General features: G+C 40.8%; 3 protein-coding genes across 4 annotated transcripts; all 3 read right to left on the bottom strand.

Annotated features, from left to right (window-relative positions):
- Positions 1 to 1,095: 1,095 nt before the first annotated feature.
- On the bottom strand, positions 1,096 to 6,443 carry timm17a (translocase of inner mitochondrial membrane 17 homolog A (yeast)). The gene is made up of 6 exons (XM_005929722.2): positions 6,344 to 6,443; positions 4,297 to 4,396; positions 3,953 to 4,016; positions 3,470 to 3,598; positions 2,660 to 2,770; positions 1,096 to 1,970 (listed from the first exon to the last, which is right to left on the bottom strand). Exons 1-6 carry the CDS (start codon positions 6,367 to 6,369, stop codon positions 1,894 to 1,896), a joined length of 507 nt encoding a protein of 168 aa, XP_005929784.1. The 5' UTR covers positions 6,370 to 6,443; the 3' UTR covers positions 1,096 to 1,893.
- Positions 6,444 to 6,575: 132 nt separating this feature from the next.
- Positions 6,576 to 13,490, bottom strand: lmod1b (leiomodin 1b (smooth muscle)). 2 transcript variants are annotated; one of them, XM_005929720.3, is made up of 4 exons: positions 13,041 to 13,490; positions 12,673 to 12,948; positions 9,682 to 11,370; positions 6,576 to 9,603 (listed from the first exon to the last, which is right to left on the bottom strand). In XM_005929720.3, the coding sequence occupies exons 2-4, from the start codon at positions 12,946 to 12,948 to the stop codon at positions 9,577 to 9,579; spliced, it is 1,992 nt and encodes a 663-aa protein (XP_005929782.1). In that variant the 5' UTR covers positions 13,041 to 13,490; the 3' UTR covers positions 6,576 to 9,576. The 2 variants fall into 2 exon arrangements, with proteins under 2 accessions (XP_005929782.1, XP_005929783.1); XM_005929721.3 differs by having other exon boundaries at positions 12,673 to 13,490.
- Positions 13,491 to 15,237: 1,747 nt separating this feature from the next.
- On the bottom strand, positions 15,238 to 25,116 carry shisa4 (shisa family member 4). The gene is made up of 5 exons (XM_005929719.3): positions 24,786 to 25,116; positions 21,490 to 21,667; positions 19,148 to 19,284; positions 18,864 to 19,055; positions 15,238 to 18,043 (listed from the first exon to the last, which is right to left on the bottom strand). Exons 1-5 carry the CDS (start codon positions 24,862 to 24,864, stop codon positions 18,003 to 18,005), a joined length of 627 nt encoding a protein of 208 aa, XP_005929781.1. The 5' UTR covers positions 24,865 to 25,116; the 3' UTR covers positions 15,238 to 18,002.
- Between the last annotated feature and the right edge of the window lie 764 nt (positions 25,117 to 25,880).

Consider the following 25,880-nt stretch of genomic DNA (forward strand, 5'->3'; position numbering starts at 1 on the left):
GCGCCCCGCGTCATTTGCATGATAACGGACTGCACAGTAACGCTAAGTACTAACACACTCACGTAACCTGGATTCATGCATTATAACTGTTTTATAGCAAATAACCTTTGTTGTACAATTAAGCAGTGCTCAAAGTCAAGCACTTTCTGGTTGTGAGTTATGTGAAAAATGCAAACAAATGTAAAAAAAAAAAACATAAAAAACAAAGTTTGTGTACAAAATAATTTCTTTTCACTAAGATTATAAATTGTGTGAGATAAAGTCTAAGTCAAGTCTCAAGAGCCCCACGAAGACACTTAAAATTTATTTTAATTGAAAAGCAGTCAAAGCTGATTCTTAAAACTTTACCAGCCATCAATTATAAGACTTTAATGATTAGTGATGACTTTATAGGGGGAAAAGGTCCTTGAAAGCAGTTAATATAAAAATGACCTACTCCCTTTAATGATTGAGCCAAAGTAGAGCTGACAGCTGACACAACAAATTAACAGTAAACTAATCACCAACAAGTTTTGGGACTGATTAAGCATGCTTTGTGTGTCACTGTGTTAAAAAATGTGTTTTGGCTTCCCAAAACTAAACATTATGGTTGGGAAGGTTGCTTATGATGGGTATTTTACACAATTTCCTGACCATTTCTAATTAAATATTTTTAGGGGAGGTTGCTGTTGCTTTCCTTATCTCTATTTATTGTTCTGGGATTTTATCAGCTTCAGAAGTAAAGTCTGAAACTGTGCCACGAGTACAGTTCTAAAAATCAAACAGCCCACTTGCCGTGCGAGCTGCATAATTGTCCCCTTTAATGTCCAGTTTCTCATCCGGTGTCCACCTGTAAATTTGCAGCACTGGCTCTAGAAGAGATAACTGGTGCGTGACACGCACATGCAAGAATGTGAGAGGAAAATGCTTCCTTATGTGTCCTTTGTAAATACATCTTTAAAGAGTCAGCTGCACCAAGCTGGGCAGGCAAAGAGGGCAAAAGTGGGGGTTTTTTGTTTGTTTTGCAAGGAGTTCCCTCTAGTGGAGAAGCAAAATCCTGCTCTAGCTTGTAATCTACAGTCCATAAATGTATTCATAAAGCTCCAAAAGACATACTTTACAACTTATTTCTTTAATGTACCAGAGTACAATCTGTCATACAGATTTAATACAGAATACATCAATCCCTTGCTTGAGTTCTCCATTTAATATTAAATGTCTGCCTCAGTTTGTCATTAGCAGTCTTTTTCTCACTTGTGCTGAATGTAAAAACCACCATCACATAAAATAGAACAATCTGACACAATTCCTTACCATTGAAAAATAAATAAATCACTGTAAAACAAACTAAAATATTCCAGGAATGGCATCTGTGTGTCTGTGGTAAGATGCTTGCCTTCATAACTCTGAATAAAGTCAAAAAATAAAAAAAATAAAAAGGCCAACCAAGTGTTGCTGGCCAACCCAAGCATGACAAAAAGGCAAATATAGATTAACATAAGTGAAAGCTTTACTGTATGTACATATAATTAATTATGTTCCATGTGTGACATATTTTTGATAGATTCAACATCTCAGATTCTCTATCGAGATACATGCAGTCTATACTGTATGTAAACAAAATAGAAAAGCACATCTCATCCTCACAACAACTCTCAGCTGTCTGTATTTTACCACAGCTAGGTGAAACAGATGCACACGACAAGCCTGACAATGGCAAAAGGCAGATGTGTACATGGCTCCTGAAAGAAGGAAAATGGTGACGTGTTTTGTCGTTCACTTCTCCGACAGTCCATAAAGTTGGGTGCACTTTCTACTGTTTGATGTGTGGTACTCTGCACCGCCATTTCTTCTTTTTAACTTCAGCAAGGAATTCACAAAAGGCCTAGAGGATAAAGAGGTGAGGACTTCCTCTCACTGATATTGTCTGTAGTCTCCAAAGGGAGAGGTGGGCATGGGAGCAGGGGCAGGTTCCTCTGCAAACTGAGGTCCTAAGGAGGAAAAAATAAAACTCAGAGTGAGATCGGTGCCAAAAGTCTAAAAGAGCAAACTGATGAATCAAAAAGACTTCCCAAAGGTCCTCACTGACATATGACGACTGAGTGTTTTTTTTCCAATTATTTAAAAACAGTCACAAATTAAAATAGTCAGTTTCTTCAGAAAGCTGACTCAATCTTCAAATATTCGCATTTTGCCATAACTGTAGTATCATCACTGATAAACACTGTTTCAGAATAAATTTTATAATTTAATAATTTTTGTCCCACAATTCAAACACAAGCAGTAAAATTTAGAAAATTTGCAGAAGAATCAGATGAGATTTATCACACATATTAGACCTGATGTTTATAATCCATGCTACTGTGTGGTGACTGAATACTGTTTTCGGCAAAGCATGTGAGCAAGCTGGGGGTTGACTAACACTCCTAAAGTACAGTCAACAAAGATAAACATATCAGGTGCTGGGCAACAAGAGGTGAAGTCGCAGTACATTCAGTGTTTTTTTCTTTGCTGCAGTCATGTCATCTTTCATCTAAGTATTCTTTCACGCCTGATGGCTTCTGGTGGTTAGGTAGACTTTTATGTACAGTAATTTATCACAATGGGTGCTCGTTACATAAAACACTCTTCAGTCTCTTTCACTGAATTTATAAAAAAAAATCACCAAAGTATTACTCACCAGTTGGAAGCTGTGAAGAGGCAAACCTAGTAAGCAGGATTCCAGCGCCCTCTATCAATGCCAGCAGGATACCCCCCATGGCGGCAGAGCCAAACATGGCTACCGGTCCATCTATGGACAAACCAAGGGCATTAATTGACTAAAATCACATAAAACATTCATTTCTGCACTTAAAAGGTATATTCAACAAGACTGAGATGGTACTGTTTGTTAGAAAATGTTCCCACCATCAATTTTTGTATCAGTTTTAATCCACTATTTTTGGATACAACTTATTATAATCCATTTCAATAAAAAGGTATATAGCACAAGTGTTTTCATGCTACTTTCGGCTGCTCACCATTCCTGACGCAACTCCACTGGGAATCTTTTGCTTGTCGGGCAAATGTGTAAACCACTTCTGTCTATTCAATCTTTTGTTAAAGTTGTTCAGAATTATATGAGGACCCCACAGTCCCTGTACAAATAAGCTTCAAGTTTTTCTGCTCCAGTAAAGTAAGCAAAATGACCAGAAAGTGATGCAAAAACTAATCTATAAATAGAAGTAGACAAAAATGAAAACATGCAGACCAGTTACAAGAATCAACAACTCCATTTCCTCATACTGATTGCAGGAAAGTCTGAAAACTGGGTTTACTGGACCAGCTGTTGCAGGTTTTGTTTCTTTTTTAAGAAACTCCCACAAGAAGCCACTGAAGAAAAAAGCCTGAAAATCTCACACTCAGGAGGGGTTGTAATGAATGTGGACATGCATGTGAAAGCACATTTGCTGTTTGTATGAGGTATGCAAGTTTTCTGTTGACTACTCACTTCTTGCAGCAAGAATAGCTCCTGTCATGGCCCCACTTGTTATTGAGTTCCATGGATCCTCCTTCCCTCGCACTTTTACTAAACCACAGTCAATCATGGAGAAGAGGCCTCCCCATACTGCGAAGCTACCTGCAACACGCCAAAGATTTGCATCAGCTGAAGAAGTTATCATTGAAGATACGCTTGTCACTTTGTCAAGCAATCACCCGCGTCACATATTTACATAAGTGACTTCTACCACTAACACACTTCAACAGCAAATAAAGTATTAATAATTCTGCACACAGATTTTGCCTTCAGGCTCCAATAGCAGCTTATTTAATTAAACGATAATTACTTTAATATACGAAGCTGAAATATTTCCTAAGATTAACTTGTCACCATCGGAACTGCAGACGATGTACAACATGCTGCTGACTACAGCCCATGTTCTTTACAAAGGAAGAGAAATGACCTTTGAAACAGTTCAGCAATTGTTCTTACCCCCGAGCTGTGGGGCTCTGGTCTTGATAGCAGTTAAGCTACCCCTCATTCTGTGGCTCATCCCCTACAAAAAAGAGAGACAAAAAACATGCATCAGTGGAAATTCACTGTCAGGTCAGGATTTCTGAGACCAAAGATTCAGATTTTTCAAATTATGACTAATAACATAAGTTGAAAAAATTGTGGGTCTTTGAAATTCAGGTTGGATTAAAAAGAAAATTTCCTGTTTACAGGAACAGAAACACTGCTTTATCATCAAGTGTCTTTGAGTGTGACACTGACCTCAAGGACAGTACCTTGAATGTCAGCTTTGACTGAGGCCAGAAAACAGTCCTTGAACTTACCGAGGGTGCATTTCTGAAGCCTTTCACTGCCTGAAATATTCCTCCTCCAATAGCTCCCATGGTGAAAGCTCCCCCACAGTCATCCACAATCCTCCAGGGGCTAAAAGCAGAACACAGACATTTTAGTTTGTTTAAGTTAATAATGTCATGACATTTGAGATCTCTCATTGCATGTTCATAACAATCTCTTAATGTTCCCTGTAAGTCTAAATTAATCCAAAGGTAAAGGAAGAAGAACTAGTTTATTACTGGTAATATGACAATAAGATATAGGTCATCTGAAAACTCTAAAATCTAACTATACACACACACAGACTTGGCCTTTGAGAAGGAGACCGGTGTAACAGTGAAGCTGTGAAGAGTAGTCAGAGGAGTTTAAATACATCCAAAAGCAACCGACAGTGCACAAGAGAAGTGAAGAAGAGATTCGGCAGGGTGGTGTTGATGGAGACTAGTGTCAGCGCTGATTTATGACAGAAGCAAGAGTGAAAGGGAAGGTTTACAAAAGAATAGTAGTGAGACCTGCTGAGATGTATGATGAGCAGACAATGGCACTAACAAAAAGACAGGAGGCTGAGCTGAAGATGTTAAGATTTCCACTGGCAGTGAACTAAGAGAGAATGGACGGGATTAGAAATGGATATCATAGCAAAAGCTCAGTTTAAACAGAAACTAAGTTTGAGAGGCAAGGCTGAGATGGTCTGAACGTGTGCTGTGGACGGTTAGTGTGTATATATTTGACAAAAAAAAAAAAGATGCTGAATATGGACCTGCCAGACATGAGCAGAAGCAGAAGCCCTCAGAGAGGGGCAATGTAGTGGAGGAGGACATGCAGAGGGTTGGTGTGACAGAAAACGATGCTAGGGATAGGGTGAAATGGAGGCAGACGAAGAAAAACACATGTATGCGTGAACGCACACAAACTCACAGGGTCCCTCTCTGTGTGTCCTATGTTAATAACCACCTCTGAACCAGCGTAAAACATGAAGTATTACAGCATTACAACATTTTGTTTGTTTGAGCAGTAAGGATTATACTTCACATGACCGCATCTCAAATTTAAACAAACAGACTGCACGTTTACTTCTCACATACGACTTTATTAGAAAGGGTTTACATGGTTGCATACAATGTAATATGACTTCTGGTCAAAATCAGGAAAATGTAACCGTTTTAAATAATGTATGTAAAACTGGATCTTCTATTTACTCATAGCCATTCGTTTACGTAAACAGATGCACTACATCTTAAATCACGAAACGAACATTTTGCAGTGATATTGAAGGACAGTAACCTTGTGTCTCGTGTTTCTGACCATTAGTATGCGATCTTAAATTGTTATTAAAAGCTGGCCAAAATACTTAAAAACATAAGTGGGAGAAAAACAGCGAACCAGGCCAACCTTTTTGAACTTTTAAGAAGTTTATTTAGTTCACGGTTCTTATAAATTACACCTAAACCAAAATAAGCATACACGAGGACAGCCACCGAGAAAAAATGTATGTATTTGTAAAAACATTTATTTTAAATCCTCAGTGACGCTGTTAAAAGTTCATAAACTATTTGAACAGGACATGTCTCAAGCTAGCTGAAGCCATCAGGCTGCAGTCTAGATAGCGCACAAGTAGCTAATCCAGCTAGCTTACTTGTGCGCCAAAGCAAAATAATACTAAAATAACTACTCCAACTTTTCCCGAATGGCTACCAGTATGCGGTTACAATAGATGTTATATGCCTTTTTTAAGCACCGGTTTGTGGGGTCAGTAAATTTAAAGCAATGACATGTGGCAATAAAACCGACAAGGTCACAACGTGACTTAGCCGTCCCGACGCAGTGCTCGCTCAAACTACCTTCACTTGTGTATGCGAAGTTAGCATTTCTGCTAACGGCAGCTAGCCGGCCGGTTTCGAGGTGTTTCGGTCGTGTCACGTGATATAAAATAAAAACATTAAACACAACTAACATGGCATGTATTCAAAACGCAGCCCACTGCAGTACACGCTGAAACGGTGCGGGAAACGGATTAATTTTAATTTTAGGACTCACCACGGCTCTCTGGCATACTCCTCCATTTTGTTCTTTGCTGTTCCGCCTGACGTAACGATTATCGAACACCTGACGTAACGACACTATAGAGACAACGTCATTTCTTAAAGGAACAGAGCATGCAGGGACGAAGGATGAGCTTCAGGCTGCTGTCCTGAGAGTTTATTACAGCCTATTTCTTAAACCTATCCACAGAAATACAACAAAAGAAAAAGATCTTGTAATGAATAGTGTAAAGTAAAAAAGTAGAACTGTTCAAGCACTATAGACTTGTATTATACTTCAGTGTTTGCTAATTCACATAACATGAAGCAAATTAAAGGACAGCCAGACAGGTATAAGAGAGTTTTGACATTTCTATCAACAGAAGCAATGTCACACTGATCACATAAAGTCTTATTTACAGTGACAAAGGTTAAAAAGCAGGTAGAAAAACAAAAGAACACCCCTTAATAAACTTTTTTCTTCACATTTCTGCAACACAAATAGAAATCTTCATAGCAAAATAATCACACTCTGCTGTGCTCCTAGTGTTTTCTTAGTAATAGCAATGCAATGTACTTAGAGGCCTTCTGATGGCACTGAAAACCAGTAATCTCAACATTTCATTCCTTCCCCTCTTTTTCTTCCTTCTGAGACTATTGGTCAGAGTAGCAGCTACAGCTAAAAGACAGAAGGCTGGCTCACTGCCCATTATTAGGAACAAGAAAGGAATGACTTACAGAGCAAGCCCTCATTGAGAAATGACCAAATATAGGCATTTTGTGGATGCAGAGACTGAGGCAAGGCTGCAGAGAGATAAACTGGCCTGCTGCTGCTGCTCTCTTTTTTCTCTGGATGATGGCTACCTTTCCAGCTGGTGGGTGGACACTAGACAGCTCCCAATGTTTCCACGTAGCTTTAAACACATTATGTAAAGAGCAACAGATAGAAGAAAAGTTCTTCATGGTCCACTGCAGAAGCACAGATACATGCTACGAAAACATTCACTAGTTGATATAATGTTTTGTGTCTGGTAAAGGTTCTGCCGTGCGGTTTTTAAAATTAATCCATCAAGAAATGCAGATACATAAATTTAAAAAATGTGAATCCATGTTTATTTCAGTAGTTAAAGTACGAGACACGAGAGGCCTCCTGCTTTCCTGGAAAGGTATTTTTTGGCATACGGACACCGCAAGTTTCCACCTTAGTCTAAGTAAGTCATGGGACCCCAACTAGCCACAAAAGTCATAGTGATGTCGTAAAATCCTGCTGCGAGTACAAGCCATTGCATTTTTGAATGTATATACAGCTGTGGTCAGAAGCTTCCATACACTCATCATAGGCATGAATGTGATGATCATTTGGGGCTCATAAGGATTTCTTCGAGCTGCTTCTTTTCCAGGGTGGAAGGATTGTACAGCATACATATTTATTTACTTTAAAATGCAAGAATTGGGTTTGCATATCTTTTGGATTTTTTCCTATCCACACAGGGTCAAAATTATACACACAGGCTGAAAACAGACACAGACTCGAACCTTTTAATAAGCGCTGCTGAAGGTTTTAAAGTGTCTTTTAATTCGACAAGGCCGAGGCCTATTTGCTTTTTGTTAATGATCATGAGAGATCACAATTGGTAGATCCTCTTTGTCTCCATAAAAAGCATTTGTTAGACAGCAACCACTGAATTCCCCAATACTAGGAATAATGGCAAAGTCCAAAGAACTCAATGAAGTTGAGGAGAATTGTAGATTTATACAAGTTGGGAACATTTCATGGAACCATTTCTAAGCATGCCATCACAATTGTCTGAGAGGGTCCCTGCTCCAAAATCAACACCTTAAAACACAACTAAAATTCCCTGCTGACCCCATGGACAAACCAAATGCCTTCTGGAGAAATGTTTTATGGTCAGACAAGGCCAAGATTGACCAATTGTGCTACACTGACAAGAGTTATATTTGAAAGATTAGAGGTGAGCCTTTCAAGTTCTTGTTTTTCAAAGTAATTAAAGCTGTGTGCTGTACAGTCATTGCATCATGGATAAAGAACAGTTAAAATAAATCATTAAAAGCCTGAAACATGCCCATGATCAGTGATGTAAACGTCTGAGCACATCTTTACTTGTACAAATATAATCATATGCACATATATAGAGAATTAACAAGATTATCATATACATAATTTCATTTATTGTAGCTAAAAATTATAATATAATAACAGATTCCAATCACTTCTATCAGACGGGTAACATTAAACTTGCAAACATAGCAGAATCTTTTATTGAAAACATACAGGCTCTGTAAGAAAAACATGTAATAATGTATGTGCTTCATTACAACACTCAGGTTTTTGCTAATCACATTAAATTTCCTTTAGAACTGATATTCACTTTTAAATAGCACATTAACCAACAGTAGTGTTGATTTAATGGCGTTTCTGACATTTTGATGTAAAACCCAGGCTAGAATGATTCTGCACAAAACGCAACATCAGATGCTGAAACTTATCTCCCTGCACTTCCTGATAAAATGCACGATGTAATTATTTCCATGCTGAGACTCATTCGTTATGTCTCAGGACTCCTGGGACAATGGGCTGCTTTCGAAACCTGCCTGAGATGTCTTGAGATTTGAGACACACAATCAAAGACCACCTTGACCTTTTTGTTTTCTCCACCCAAGCAGATTTTCTTAAGTCAGGCCGCCATGTTTGTTAATTCCCTGATATTCCCAGTTTGATTTACAGATTTACAGCTGATAGGGTGGATTCCCTCTCCACAAATAAATAACTTTTCAAATTAATCTCAATTACATACTGTTGAATATTAGAGTTTTATAGAGTTGTTTGAATCTCTTGTTAAGCTCATCACACACTCTCCCACACACTCACATTCAGATGCATATACAAGCCAACATGTTATATGATCGGCCTCATATTATCTAGTGCAAATAACCAGCCAAGCGTCAGTATGAATGGAAGACAAACAGCCTCAAACCCATGGCACTCTCTGCAGAGAGGCCTTCATCACTCATTCTCCACAGAGTCTTTTTGGTCCAGTGTTGTTGGGAGAACTCATAGTGATGGCTGTTCTTCCAAACGTCTCATGTTTCACTGTCTTCATCTGCCCCACTGCACTTTAACCGGCCAGGGGAATTTATAAAGGTTATCCCCTAGAAACCCTCTGGTGAGATGTCTGTTCTCCCTCCCTTGCTCTTCTTCTTCTTCACTTTATATTCCAGCAGGAAATATCACTGCAGCCACTTTGGCACCGGCACCTGTGAGAAAAATAAAACGTTAGTGAATCCAAACACAGCATCGGTGAGCTAACCTCTTCGTCAACCCTTCTGATGTACCTTCTTCAGCTGTTTCTTATTGGTTCCTCTGATAGAGGCAAGCAGTTGGTCCCTTGAGTTCTTCGTACCACCTGGGCGGTTTGCATCCAGCATAGGAGGTGGAGGAGGTGGTGGTCCACCCCCAGGAGGAGGCGGAGGTGGAGCCGGACCTCCAGCTCCTTTTCTTGGAGTGAGCTTTGGCGAAGGCACAGGTGAAGGGATGGGTGAAGGTTTAGGCGAAGCTTTGGGAGAACTCCTCAGAGATCCTCCACCTCCGCTCTTGGGCACCTCAAGTGTTCCCTTCTTCTCTCCATTGGCCTGGGCCTGCTTCTGCTCCTGCAGGCGCTTCTGCCTCTGCCTGTCCATGTTGCGACTCAGTATGTTTGTCGTGGTCATTCTTGGTCCTGCTAACTCAAAGTGGTAGCCCAGCTTGAGCAAGGTGGTGTTGTCTTTCAGGATCTTGACCATCTCCATCTCGGTTTTCCCTCCGCAGATGTGCCGCTGGTTCTGAAAGCGCAGCTCGGTCAGCGTGGAGTTGTGCTGCAACGCCTGGATGAGAGACAGGATGCCCTTCCCGGTGAGATGGTTGGAGTCGAGGTTAATGCTGGTGATAGTCTTGTTGCTGCGGATCGTGCCGGCAATGGCATAAGCGACATGGTCGTCCGCACGGCAGTTAGCGAGAGCGAACGTCTTGACGTGGGTGTTGTTGTGCAAAGCTTCTGCAAACTCGATGAGCGTTTTCGTCTTGATGACCTCTGAGTTGTTGACGTTGAGCTCAGTGAGGGAGGGGTTGTTGCTTCGCACCTGCTGCATGAGCTCATCAAACATGCTCGAGTCTTCGTCTTCCTCCTCTGCCTCCTTCGCCTTGCTGTTAGGGCTGTTTTTAGAAGCACAGTTAGCAAGTTTCCCACTATCCTCAGCTTTCTTGACCTTACCGTCCTCTCTTTGCAACTTCTCCTCTGGTTTCCGCTCAGCATTAAACTTCTCTTTCACATGGTCACTGTGGTTAACCAACTCTTCTCTGTCTGTTCTTTTCTCCATCTTGTCACGTTTCACCTCGTCTTTCTCAGAAGGTTGTCGTTCGAGTTTGACATCAGGTTTGTTTTTGTATTCAGATTTCTTCTCCTCTGCTTTAGCCTTCTTCTCTTCTGGTTTACACTCTTGAAGCTGGCTCTCCGATGCCTTGCTCTGCTTCACCATTTTAGAGACAAGCCCCTGTGTCTTGATACTCTCCGTTTTTCTTTCCTTTTCCTTGCCCACATCTTTCTCGCTTTTTTCTCGTAGCTTTGAGATAATGTCTTTGGTTTTGCTGTCATCTCGTCTCCTGCAGTCTTCCCTTCTTTCTTTCTCTTTGCTCTCATCCCTTTTCTCCTGTAACTTTGAGATCATGTCTTGTGTTTTGCTGCCTGTGCTCACTCTGTTTTCTCTTCTGTCTCTCAGCCTGTTGTCCTCATATTTCTCTTTGTCACGGGCCTCCTCTTTCGTGTCGCTCTCTCTGCTATCCAGCTTCCTGTTTCGACTTGAACACCAGCTCCCGTCTTCTTTTGAACTTTCAGGACCTTTGCTGTTTCTGTCCTCCGCCTTGATATCTCTTTCATTTGAGACACTAGCTTGTCTTTGCATTCCCACTTTCATATCGTCATTTCCCTCCTGGCTGAGACCCATCTTCCTCAGGTACTCCTGCTTCCGGCTCTCTTTCTTCGGCTCTCCCTGCAAGAAGATGAGGAGTGTGATAAGGAAATTTTTCCTCATCAGTATGACAAAACAAAAAATTACATGGGTCATTTAACGTCTGTGAAAAGCAGCATGTCAAATGATGCAGCGCTCTAAGCACAATAAATCACAGCAGAGTCTCAATTTATTAGCTACAGAGCACAGAAAAAGTAGTATCACAGAATTACAGCAAATATTGCATGACATGTAAAGTATGATAAGACATCTGATCGTGCAGATGTGCTGTCTTTTATTGTACAACAGCGTCTCACAATAGGGCATGTGTGTTTACAGTCAGCAAAAGGACACTATCCATTTTTTTTAGCACAGGGATACATTTGCAGTGGAGGTCGCTAAGTGTTTGATTTGTGAGCCTCCATCTGTTTTGCTTCGTGAGGCCGTGGCCCTGGCAGATGCATCCTTAAAAGGCAGTGAGCGTAGGAGCAATCAACCAAGGAATTCCACCAGGCCGGGATTAAGAAGCTCCGCAGAGCCGCTGCTCCAACCACTTAAGTGTCTCTCTTCTAAGCACACAAACTGATTGAAATCATGCTAATACTAATGGCAATAAATTTGTGTAGCATCTCCAATAAATTACACAAATGCCTCTTGGAGAAGATGTTTGTGGTTTGCTTGTTTGGCAGATGACAATTAAGGGTAAGGAGTGGATGTAGGCGGGTCATAGACGGGGACTCACTGCTTTTCCTGGCACAGGAGTCAACTCTGGGGACTACTATTTTTAAGCTGATGGGACTCGGGGTGCATGAGGTCCAGTTGCTTCAAGTGAAATGAAAAATAGACATGAAAGCTATCCAGGGGGCTGTGGGTATTATGCAATGCTGTAGCCTATCAGTCAGTTTGATTTCATAGCTCCTTTTAAATCTGGTTATAATAATAATGGATTGCATTTTTAATAGTGCTTTTCGGGGCCCTCAAAGCACTTTACAATTCCACTATTCATTCACTCTCGCATTCACACACTGGTGGAGGCAGCTACAGTTGTAGCCACAGCTGCCCTGGGGCAGACTGACAGAAGCGAGGCTGCCATATTGCGCCATCGGCCCCTCTGGCCATCACCAGTAGGTAAAGCGTCTTGCCTAAGGACACAACGACCGAGACTGTCTGAGCCAGGGCTCGAACCGGCAACCTTCCGGTTACAAGACGAACTGCCAACTCTTGAGCCACGATCGCTCAAAACTGGCAAAGGGAAGTCGAATATAAACATATGAAGAGAGATGAGGATCATACTTCATCATAAAACACTCATGAGTCAAAGCCAAAGCATATTTCCTCACAAACCTCAAATGATGGTTCCCTCTGGCTGAGCCTCCCTTTGGTGTCTCTCTGTTTCGTCGTTGCATCCCAGACATTGTTGCTCATAGGTGGCTGCGCAGGTTGGTTCTCCCCTGCAATGATGAGCCCCTCCTCGGGGTTAATGTCTGGCACCTTCATCATGTCCATCTTCAGCTCCTCTATTTCCTCGGGGGAGAGGGTGGACAGCAGGTTGTCCAGGTCTGGGTCCTCGCTGACCTGGCGACCTATACAGGTCAGGCCTTTCATCTTTCGTCTGGACATCTAGCTCAAGCAAATCCCTCGATTTAAATTCAAATTATAAGCTGACTATTCCTATGTGCTGATGTCCTGCTGTTGTGTCGTGTCCCACTCACCAAAAAGCCACCAGAGGCATCAATCCTGGTGCAAAGAGGCTGGTCTCAGAGTCTTGCAGCGAGGGTTACAAGTGACGAACTGCGAGAGGTTCGCATCATCAAAGTGGACTGTGAGGCTGGGACATTCTTCGAAATCCTGTGAAAGTGCATGTCCATATTTAGTTCAGGGTACACACTCCTTTAAAGGTAATGGGAAGGGCTGAAGTTTACAGAGATGCCAGAGCAGGCTTACACAGACTTCCTATTACACAATCTGTATTTATATTGGAGCCCAGTTCAGTGATGTTTATACAGTCGCTCGCAAATAAAAAAGTTTTATAAGAGCTCGCTTTTAAACCAGTGGGGATCGCTGCTCTATTGTAGTCACACAGTCAATAACGTTTTGCTGTAATACAAAGGCCAGTGTATAGTTAATAAAATATTGTATGGAATAAAAATAAATACAAATATAATGAATATATGTTTAAAATATGCATACTGTATATATGATACTAAATATTCCCATAATATATTAAACATATATTTAATTATTTAATACAAAGATGTGACACTGCATTAGTGTTTCACTGTATATTTACTATACTTAATTTGAGCTTTTTTACTTTTTAAAGACACTTTATGGTATTGTGCACTCGACAGACACTTCATTAGGCACACCTTGCTCATTCTGGGGTCAGACCTCCTTTTGTCTGCACAACTGCTTTGATTCAAGAAGGTGCTTGAAACGTGCCTCTAAGATTTTGGTCCATATTGACGTGAAGGGATCACACAGCTGCTGCAGATCTCTTGGTTGCACATCCATGATATGAATCTTCTGTTACACCACATCCCGAGAGTGCTCTATTGGACTGAGATCTAGTGACTGTGGAGGCCATTTGAGTATAATGGACTCACTGTCAAGATCAAGACACCAGTTTGAGATGAGAGACTTTTCACATGGCGCATTATCCTGCTGGAAGTGGCCATCAGAAGACAAGTACACTGTTATCATAAAGGGATAGCTGTGGTCAGCAACAATATTCGGGTAAGCTGTGGTGTTTAAAAGACACAAAGTTGGTACAAAGGGGTCCAAAGTGTGCCAAGAAATTACCCCTAACACTATTATTCCACGACCAGGGTGAACTGCTGATGCAGGGCAGGGTGGATCCATTTGTTGATGATGTTTTTACCAAATTATGATCGACCGTCTGAATGTCACAACAGAAATCAAGGCACATTTTTCTAATATTCTACAAATTTGAGTTACTGTCGCCTTCCTGTCACCCTGAAGTAGTCTGGTCACTCTCCTCTCACCCCAGAGAACTGCTGCTCACTGGATATTTTCTCTTTTTTGGACCACTCTCTGTAAACAGTAGAGATGGTTGTGTGGGAAAATCCCAGCTGGTCAGCATTTTCTGAACTACTCATACCAGCCCGTCTGGGACAAACAACCGTGCCGCATTCAAGGTTACTTAAATCCCCTCTCTTCCTCATTCTGATGCTTAATTTGAACCTCAGCAGGTCGTCTTGACCAAGTCTACTTAACTTCAGCTTATTTTGTTTTACATTTTATTAAAAACTTCAAAAACAAAGTTATGTGAAAAAAAGTAATTTTGTTTGGAGAAGAATTTATTTAAACTAAAAGCCATGAATAACAGAATGGACAATAATGAAACTGTTTAATCCAGAGAGCATGTGAAGAGTAGAAATATTGGGACTTTTTAAAAATTATTATTACTTAAGATAACTTATGTCATGTATAAAAAGCTGTAACTTCTGCCTCCAGTGAGTAATCCTGTGATCCTACATTGTTTTCTCATTTCTTTCCTCCCAATATTTACATGCAACTATTTACAGGCAAAATAAGTACATATATTTAAAAAAACAATTTAAAAAAAAGGGGGGTTACTTTAATAAAGTTATGATAAAAACAATTAAATAATGTTTTTTTAGAATTATGATTGTATTTTGAATCACACTGTATTGCTGGTATGAACTCATCCAGTGTGTAAGTTCCCTGTTAATATATAAAACACCTTCAAACGCCACATTTAAGCTGTTTTGGGGGTGAATGCAGACATCTAGTGGCCAGTGTTGTAGATAAAAATCACACTTCTTTCTTTAAACTCAGAAAGAAACACAGACAGCAATTTGTTACATTCCAAAGTTAAATTTTATGTTAAAAGAAATAAACATTTTCCAGTCACTTTATTTTACAGTGTCATACCATCCATATGACGACAGACATGAAGCCATACCTAGACTCTGAACCTGATGTAAGTCATTAAAACACACTCATGGAGTTGGTTGGTTTAGAAGCACAAATGAACAGAAACATCACTGATGTTATATCAAACTACTTATGAAAGCATCTTTACAAAGAAAATCCCAGCGTCTTCCTTGTGCTTTACAAAGGCTCGACAAATCTGTACACTTGGACGTCGGCATCGGAGTGAGTAATTTATGCTGCAGACTAGCTGTGACAGTAATATTAGCTCTCAGGCATTAACATTATGTTTGAGCTGCTTAATACACTACACCTGAAAAGACAATCCAGGGTTCACCTATTAGGAGGCATCGTGTTTTTCAATTCGAACCTTTTAAAGAAGGATCAGGGATGCCCTCGAAGCTAAAGGAGATTACAGGTTACGGGCCCTGACCTCACTGGAGCCCAAACCTGCAAGGACAAATTGAAAAGGACAGTTTGACATTTTGGGAAATCCACCGTCTGCTTTCTTGCCGACTTAAAGCCAGATGAGAAGGCTGTTAGAGCCAGGAGCCGGGCAGGTGGACGGCTAGAGGACGACTGGCTGGGGTTACGGATGGGAACATGTTGAGGTTATGATCAGGAGAAATTCACGCTGACAGAGGAAAACAGACTTCACCTCCCCCAGAATCGAATCTCAAGGCCTGGAAACAGTGCCTGACACTTATTAACATGTTTATTCTGTGCAACACCCGGTGCTAGCATTCAGATTTTTTTTTAAAGTTTCGGTAGGAAGTTTCTTTTTTAAACCAAGACCTTTACCCTGCTTCTAGTCTGATGCTGAGGTAGGCTATCAGCCACTTGCTTCTCCTATAATTAACCACACATGTGCAGAAAGGGACTGACCTGATAGCAGAGTGTGGTGGGTACCACATGAGTGCATTTCCCAACAGCTCAACCGTTTACTGCAACTACAAGGCCTCGAAATTTCAAGATAAATGTACTTTTTACTACTTTTTTTTTTTTTGTTGCGGCTTGATGGCAACTGTTTCACATTTTTAAAACATAATCAGTGTACAAGTTTATTCAAATAAACTGACGTACCCAGGAAGCAGTTACGATGAGCAACACCATTATGAGCTGCAACACCTGTGTTAAGGAAGCCAAAAAGTCTTTATTAAAAAGTCTTTTAGGTTTAATTATTTTTGCATGTATTTATGCAGCACAAAATTAATACAACTACAGAAAATGTTACTGCCAACTTCATCATTTTTGCTGATTCAATGCAGAATTTTGTTTTGTTTTTAAGCAGAGGATTACAGACAATAACTACATTTTGCCAATATATCAAATGTGCCAATAAAGGGGCGGGAAAGCAACAAAAAAACAACAACAAAAAAAACAAAAACAAAATGTGCACCCGTCAACAAGAAAGCAAACACCTTCTCCAAAATGTCAAACGAGTCCTTTAAAGAGAGGGGATCTTTCAGCAGTAGTCGTTTTTGGCTTCGTAGCTTAGTCCAGAAGGTGAGAACCCATTCACAGTTAAAGGTAACTTAAATAGTAATAAATAGTAAATGGAAAGATGCCAAACGTCATATCTCATGGTACAATAAAAATACACTGTTTTAAAATAACTCGTTACAATATCATAAAATATTTAGTTGAAGAACAGATTTACAAAATATTCATTTAAATAGTTAATCTCTTTTTTCCCATGGTTAGTTACTGTAAGGCGGGATATTTTATTTTAATCAAGCAGCGTGACCTGCAACTCCCCTGTCCTGATATGTTAGAAGGAATAGACGTTAACACGGATTTCACTGTGAAACACCCTACCCGTCACTATGGAATTAATCAAGACTAATTTCTAATTTATTTTAAAATCAGAAGCGGACAGGTATCTTTGACCAGGAAGCATGCTGATGTTGAGATCGTAAAAAAGGGTGCCACTAATAAACTACTTCAAAGTAATTACTTGTGTCAGATATTAGAAAGACGAGACAAAGTTCAAACCAACAGTTGACAAAGGGCTTCTTACAAAGAACTGGGAGAACCGTTTAGATCTATAAAGCCACCTGCCTTAGATCCAAACATCACTTTTGCAATCAAACGTGGATCCCTTTTTTCCAGTTTATTTTTTTTGCTTAGTTAGAAACATCAAAGACAAAGAAGAAGCACGTGATGCTATGATAACCGGAGAAAGTGGATCAGTGGCAGAGATTACCTGGAACGGAACCACAGGCAGTTATCAATTTATTCAAACTTAACAAGGGGGAGGAGGTAAAACTTTTTTTTTTCTTTTACCAAATAAAGAGGGACAGCATTCTTTTCTAGAAGGTAACAAGCACTCTCTTTTGGCGACACCCTGTCACTGAGGTGAGTGTTTCAGATCACGAGGCTGGTGAAACAGCGCCAAGACGCAGAAGTCGCCTCGCTTTCAGGATCATGTGACGCCTGCCCAGGAGTCAGGCGTCAGGTTGCAGGACAGACTTTGATTTACATTAATACTGTGGAAAAGTAGGACGACGCTGCAAATGAACAACTAAAACAGAACTTAAAGTGCCTCCTGTTTTCTTTCACAGGCAACCCACTGCTAATCGAGCCGTAGCGGTTATTTTAGCGTGTGACTGTGTGCTTAACTGCATCTGCGTGTGTGTGCATGTGTGTGTGTGTGTGTGTGTCTGTGTGTGGGAGAAAGTGCTGCTGCCTTCTTTTGAAACAGTCCCTTTGCTCAGCTGCAGTAGTGTCCCGCTGTGTGCGTGAAGAGGAGCCCATCAGTGACCAGGATACTGAGGTGGAGAGTACGGTGGTGGGGCTGAGAAACAAGTAGAAAAAGAAGACACACATGCACACACACAGTCAGCCTTTCACTGTAAGTCTAGAAGTTTTTGCCCAGATTATACCAGTATTTTAGCTCAGAGCTAGGCATGTTCATGAAACAGACTACAACTACACAGAATACACATGGCTGGGAAACCAAAATAGTGACAGGGTAAGAGTGAGAGAGAGTTTTAAATGTCACTGACATTTATGTATTTGGTGATTTAACGAAGCTGATGAAAACAAAGTTATAAATATTCATACTGAGGGCACGAAAAACGTCCATGCTAAATTTTACAGTTTATGGGAACAGTTGCTGGAGAATAAAAAAAACATGATTAAACACAAGTCAGCTGGAAAATTGTCCCAATCTGTTGAAAGGATTAGTGAAAGTTTTAATCGGCTGGGAGCATTAGGGGAAAAGTCCTCAAATTTAGCAAGACTCACTATTAAAATATGACACAATGTTGTGAAAGTAGCAAAGAGAGGTGCTACAAATGTGAAACTAGTGAAGAGACTATACAGTTCTCCTCCGAGGGAGGAAATGTTCCTAATCAGAGAGGACAATGTCCAACCATTGGACAGAACAAAATTCAACACATGCTGGGGTGAACTGCACTAAAGTCTCTAATATTTAAAAAAACATTATCAGGTGATCACCCAAAGAACCACGTACACAGTATGTTGGCACATCATTTTTTGCTTTACATGCAAAAGCAGTTTTTGTTCTTGATTGTGATTTGACATATACTGACATGACCAGGAAACCCTGCAGCCATGTGAGCTCACTCTGAGGGAAGTTATGCAGGTCTTACCCTGGCTGTATGCAGGATCCACGGGGCGTGGTACGTACGGTCCCGGCTGCATCATTGGGTACTGTGGAGGCATGCCAGGATACTGGGGCGCCATAGGGTAACCAACGGGTGGATACTCTGAGGGGCAAATTGGTTTACCATAAGCATCGTACATGGGCTCAACCGGGTAGCTGGCCATGGGGATCTGCTGAGCTGTGGGTTGAAGAAGATCGCACAGTTACGAAGGAAAATCCATACTTCATGGTCGTCTGCATAGACATCGACACGACAACGAGAGGTCTCACCATCATAAGGTGTCCTGCCCCTCTGCTGCCTTCTCTGGTAAAGGTAACAGCAGGAACACATGAAGCAGCAGACCATGGTCGCAATGATGGCCACAAAGAGGAGGATGGAAGACGCAATTCCAGCTAAAGTGGTGGGGCTGAGGAGAAGAAGAGTGGAGGAAGTAAGTTAAAAAGGATTCATTTCTTCCTTTGATCATTCAGCCTCATGTTGTTCCTCCCCCCTCTGTGCTGCTAATTATGACTCACTCTGGAGGGAATTAAAGCCGAGGTGGCTGTGATGTGAAGCTTTCGATTTAGCAAAGACTGACCCCGACGTCGCATCCCAGCAAATGCCTCAAACTCTCCACCTCTCTGTCTCGACCAGATTCCACCACCTCATGATCTCAGAGAAGCAACAAAGCCCTCCATTTTATCTTAGCCTCCTCTGCCCACTGATCTGATCTCCCACCAGGCTCAATAAGCCACACGTTATCTGCTGGGTGCTGAACAGTGCCGGATGGTTTAAAATGCTGTGGAGAAAAACTGTCATGCTGCAGCCTCAGATACAAACATGCTTAGACTAGCATCAGTATTTTTCCCAGCTAAATGATTTCTCTCATTACAGGAGACTCACAGAAAGCTGAGCCACCACTGACCAGATATTATAGTCAACAGAACAGGCCGTGCACAAGTCTATGCATGATCATAAACCTCACCCAGCTGTTCCCAACATAACACAACAAGAGGGGACACAGTCACATTTGTAACAAAGTCTAACCCCTTTGTCATTTCGTGTTTGTGGCAGGACTTTTACTTGCGCATTCTTGACTCTGTTATGGTTTGTGTGAAAAACAAATTCAAAGGTCTACTTGTTAATTTTTTTCTAAACTACATTTTTACTTCCTGATTGAAAACCAGGGGAGGAAGCTAAATGCTCCAAATAAGTTACTAAGTAGAGTTAAGGTGTAATGACTTTACTCCATTTCACTGCAACACACAGAAAACATGTTTTACAATTATTGTGTCCTACATTTTACCATTTTTAACAAGTGTTATCATTTGGCTTTAGTTATGAATCTACAGCTAACATCCATTTTCAATATCCTTTTGTTTACAGTGCCATGAGAGCGTATAAGTAGACGCTTCCTCTACGGTTCCTGTGTGTTCTCAGAGTCCAAAGATACGTTGGGTTAATTTGTAGGTTTAAATCGGCCTATAGATGTGGATGTGAGACTGCGTGGCTGTCTGTCTCTCACTACGCTGTAATCCACATAAGTGGCCGACGCCATGTCCAGCCCTTGTGCATTTGCGTGGTGTTTTATGTGTTGATTACCTTGTGGTTGTGTCACAGTGTTTAATATGCGGTGCCAGCCATGACATAAACAAATAAACTGTCATGGTTCTTTTACCGTCCTGGGTTTCCTCTCTTGGCTGAGGTCAGTTTTTTGTTCCCTCCAGAGTCGAAAATATTTGTCCCTCAAGTTTTTCCACTTCTGCGTAGATTTCTTCAACTTCATTCTGATAGTTTCAGCCATCTACCTCCAGGAATTTCCTGACATCTGTGAATCCTTATATTGTGGCTATGATTATTATTTCTTATACCAATGTGACGATTCATGTTGAAAAACTGCAGTGAAGAATTAGCCAGAAATGCACAGGAGGAGTCGACAGTACAGAACCGGCCAATCATAATCACTGTGGGCTGTTACATTTCCAGAGAGGTTCACAGCGTAGGTTACAAAGTGGGATTTCAGAGAAGTTTGTGGTTATGATGCACCTACAGCATAGATTTAACCCATTAGCGTGTGATGGTGCACATGGACTTTCACCCTATGTCAGCAGCCATCAGCTTCAGCCCCCACTATAACCCTAAGTTTGATAAGCATCTAAGAAGATGGATGAGTATACAGTTTCAGCTTTTCTAGGATAATTGTCCATTGCTAATTATCCTAAACTTTGATCGATCCATTAGCTGTTTTCGTGGCTTTACACAACCTTTCCGGTCTTTAAGGCCCCATCCCAATCCTTTCAGTAATACTGTTTTTCACTTTCAACATTTTATAGGTTTGCACTAAAGCTAACAATCTGCAAATCCTCCTTTCTCAGTTTATTTAACCAAGTGTCACAAATTATTTGGAAATAATGACATTTCACAGACTTTCTGAGAGTTGCCCAGAAGCTGAGCGTCGATGCTTAAGGTCTGGAATCTAAGTTGGAGCTTTGTGGAAAACCATGCTTCGAGGGGATAAAAAGCTCCTGCAGTGATTGCCTTGACTCGAGAACACAAACCGTGACGCTTGGTGTCAAGTAAATGAATAAATAAGTAATAAAACTGAAGCCCCTGCTGCTGCGTCTACACCCACCTGAACTGGAAGAGCATGCAGCGTTTCTGCTCTCTCTCCGTGATCATCTTGAAGGCGTCCAGGCAGCAGTAGCGTCGGTTGCAGTTCCCACAGCAGAACGTGATGAGAGGGCAGTCGAAGCCGTTGTGCCAGGTGCCATTTTTATCCACATACCACAGACACTGCTCGTTCCCACTGACTGCAAAACAACAAGAGCAACACAAAGTGAAAGGGAGGATGACACAACAGGGGAAGTGATCAAATAACTGGCTATGGAAGGAAGCAGAGAAATGAGGAAAACAGCAAGCGCTACTTCACATGGCTCTTTAAAGTGATTATCTTCCTTTTTATCTCTCCTTTTTGACATGCCGTTGTTTGTTTGTATCAAAGTCCTGACTGTTAATTTACAGATCCAGCTCAGGGTTGCCTCGAGCAAATCATAAATATGTATTTTGAACATTTCCTGGCACTTCTTTCTTATATTTTTCTTATTCCAGACCAGACAGTCACAATGCATTATTCAGCAGTTCCCTGTGGCAGAGGCTGAAAACTGATTCGGGCTCCAGTACTGGAAGGTACCCAGGAGATTTAAAGGACCTGAATGACTGCAACTAAAGATCACTTTCACTCTCAGTAAGTCTGACAGTTACCTCTTCTATTAAAAGACGAGGTAAAGCACCAAAGTCCTTCATCTGAATATGAAGTACGTATTAAATATTTGGCATTTTTGAGTGAAAACTGACCTTAACGGTTAATTTAAGGCCTTGATTTTTGCCATTATTAAGGAAGATCCACACACAGCCACCACAAAATCTGGATGAAAGAAAACTCAGTTTATTTTCCGCAGTCGACAGGCTTACAAAAAAATGATGATTCACACAAACCTGCGAAACACATGCTGTCTCCTCAAAGAATAAACACATTATAAGCCCTTAATTAAGCTGAAAAACGAACGCATGATTATCCTTTCCACATCGTATAATTTAAGGCAGCGCTAAATTACAGGTCACAGTGTGTTTGTGAAGGCTTCACTGCTTTTTTATCCATCAGTTTCCATGTGGAGCCTGGGAGAAAACCGACACACTCTGGGTTTTTCTGCTTCACATTTGGCTTTTGGGGGGTTGACTACACACAACTGGTTCACATACTGCAAAACCAAGAGTTTTACAACACAACCAATGTGTGCTACGCTTAAATAAATGAAAGGCATTTTTATAAAACTGTGTTTACATTTTAAAAAAAACATAACTTTACTACAGTACTGGTGATTTTGTTTTCCACACAGAAAGAAACATTACACTAGGTCATCCAACCCGAGCTGCAGCCCGTATGTAAATAAGATGACACATTTAGCCCGAGAGAGCTGCTTTTCCGTACTGAGCAGAGCACATTAAACTGATGGAAACTTCACAAAGGCCGTCTAGGCCACAGTATCGAGCCAAGACTTGTATAGACTTGGCTCCTGAACTAGCTGACACTAAATTTGGTTCATGACCTTTGAGTGTTAGCCCTGACAATGCAAGTTGTCCAGCTTTATACAAGCTTTAATTTAAAAAAAAAAAAAAAAAAATCTATTACTGTTTGCTGTCAGCATCATTTAGATGCTTGCACTGGTGTGGCCCGTCTCTAAAGCACCACTGGGCCAACTGCGACACAGCTTAACTTGCTGAGTAACAGAAGCAGCCCGGCTGCAGTGAATCCTACCTCTGTTACAATATTCTGTATTTGAAACCATTTAAAGAGGTTTTAATTTAACTTTATGAGCCAACGTTTAACACATCATACTGGCAGGAGTTTTACTTGATTGTATTAATCAGTCCACGCCATTTAAACCAGCGTGGTCTGTACAATGCAGTGTAGTTCACTCTACAAACTGCAATTACTACGGCAATAAAGATTTAAACTTTTAAATTTAAGCCCGAGTTTGAGTCACAGACTGTATAAAAAGACAGACGTGGCCACCGTGACGTCACATATTATGCAAACTTGGGGATTGAAAAATAAACCCCATATATATTTAATCTTTATTTCACCAGTGCTTTAAACCGTATCACAGAGATAGATCATAATTCAGCTTTATCTGACATTTTTTTAAGATCTACCAGGTTCTCCAGAAATCCTGGGTGCCGTGAAGACCAGCGAAAATCAAACAGAACAGCTGTTTGCAAGTGATAGGGAGATTTCACAGATAAGCAGGGAGCATTGTAGCTTTATATATAAAAATATGTCAATGTTGTAGTCCCCTTAGGCTGTCTAAAGGGCCAGGAAGCCAGATCATAAAGTGCACAGCGATGTATACTGCTCACTGAATCTGCTATGCTACACAGAGTCCAGGCAGCAGCTGATGCAGATCTAAAAGCGCAAAAATGATTCAGATCTTGATATATATACTGCCTGGTATTATCTGTGCATTCATACCGTTTTTTTAAGTTATATTAAAAAGTACTTTTAAGTATTAGCCTTCCAGCACTGTCTTTAAACTCTAGTCTGAGCAGTTCTGCTGGAGAAAACATCTTTTTTTGCTTTGTGTTACCACATATTAGACACTATATATAACAATAGCGATATACCAGGTTATTTCCTGCGTATAAAATATATAAAGACTTGGAAAAGACTCTTTGCATCGACTACATGTGGACAACTCTTGCTTAAATGCAAAAAGCTTGTATATTATCAGCCAACTTATACGTCACCCAACTCCACTAAAAGGTCATATATGCATTTTTCTATATGAATGCTTAATATTAATTATTATTTTTAAATATGAAATAAAGCTTTTTTTTTTATTTCTATTGATATATTAAGCTTTAACACACTTCTAATTTTGCTCCAGTATGTACAAACACGTCTGAGTCACTTAGCGCGGTATCAGTCATGAGTTACATGAAGATAAATCAGATTTTCACCTGAACAGGTATCTTAACGGTAAAGCACGAGTCAAAACTAGCTAGCTCCCGGTTCTCCGCTAACTATAGTAGATTTAACGAGCAACGGCAGTTCAGTTCATTTAAACATGAACTGCTGCACGATAGTTCCCGTCATAAAGGAGCCAGTGAAAGCTAAACGTGTCCGCTGAACAGCGTTTAGTTCCAGTGATTTAGGCCTAAAATAAACACCGAGGCTCTGGGCCAACAATTAAACAGCCAAAAGCGCTTTGAGATCACGGTGACTGCGGCTCGGTGTGCGGGATAAATAAGCAGCAGTGCCGCAGAAAAGAAAGGGGAAATAGAAAAGGAAAAAAAACGGAGGCAGGGATCAACCGTTACTCCGTTGCCGTTAGCTAGCGGCGGGGCCTGGATGGAAAGCTACAATCTTACCCTGAGAAGTGCTGAGGACGACGGCGAGCACCGCCAAAGTCACCGAGATGAGGGGCATGTTTCCCCCCGGAAAGATCATCCCCGTTTGGATTTTAAACCGAGTAATTTTAAAGAGCAGGTGTTCTCATCGGTGTGCACGAGCAGAAAGAGGCGCGCTAACGGTCGTTCTCGTGCATTATCCTGGCCAGGGAACAGCACGGGGGACGGGACGGCTCTGACAGTCCGTAATTTATCCGTGGAAATGACAGAGCGCTGCTGTGACGCCGCTCACCCGGGACGAGGGGTGTGCTGCCTTCACGGAACGACTGAAACGTTAGAATTATGCCCCATCACTCGGCCGTCGACAGTTACCAACAACAAAAACCAAACCGCGTCACCAGTTTAATTACAAATCATAATGGAACGGAAATACATCTTTTTACTCAAGTACGCAAATACACAGTAAGCCTTTCACATTTAACAAAAAGATAATTATTATTAGCAATAACCATATCAAAGGTACTCATTATGCACAGTGGTCTTTATCTGCATGATGCGCAGTATATCAAAAAGCATAATCACTGACTATGGGTCGCCAGGACTGACGTAATGAATTAATTAAATACACCATTAAATACTTAATTAAATGTGGCAATAATTAATTAAAATTGTTAAGAATTAATTTAAATGGGAATTAATTAAATGAATATTTTTGACATATTTAATTAATCAATTATTGACACATTTAAATAATTATTTAATGGTGTATTTAATCAATTCATTATGTCAATCCTGGCGTTCCATAACTGACGTGAACGTCGTTTTGAATGCTTAGTATATTGCAGGATGTCTCGTTAAGAGCTCGCGTTTTCGAGCCGCCTTGAATGAGTCTTCCTACCCCCAGCCCGCACTGTCTGGATTTTAGCAAGTACCTGAAAAAACTGCTTTCTTTAATGTCACACTGGTGCTAAATATCCTGAAACCGTGGAATGACCACATGTTTGAAAAACCTGTTATTTATAGGAGATTAAAATAAACCACCTAACTAAGCCATATAAGCCCGGGTTCATTATTTTTTCTGTGAAAATATGCAACTATGAACCTCATTTGTATGAA

This window comes from Haplochromis burtoni, unplaced genomic scaffold (assembly GCF_018398535.1).
Source record: "Haplochromis burtoni strain Fernald_Lab_line unplaced genomic scaffold, NCSU_Asbu1 Contig_125, whole genome shotgun sequence".
NCBI classification, from domain to species: domain Eukaryota; kingdom Metazoa; phylum Chordata; class Actinopteri; order Cichliformes; family Cichlidae; genus Haplochromis; species Haplochromis burtoni.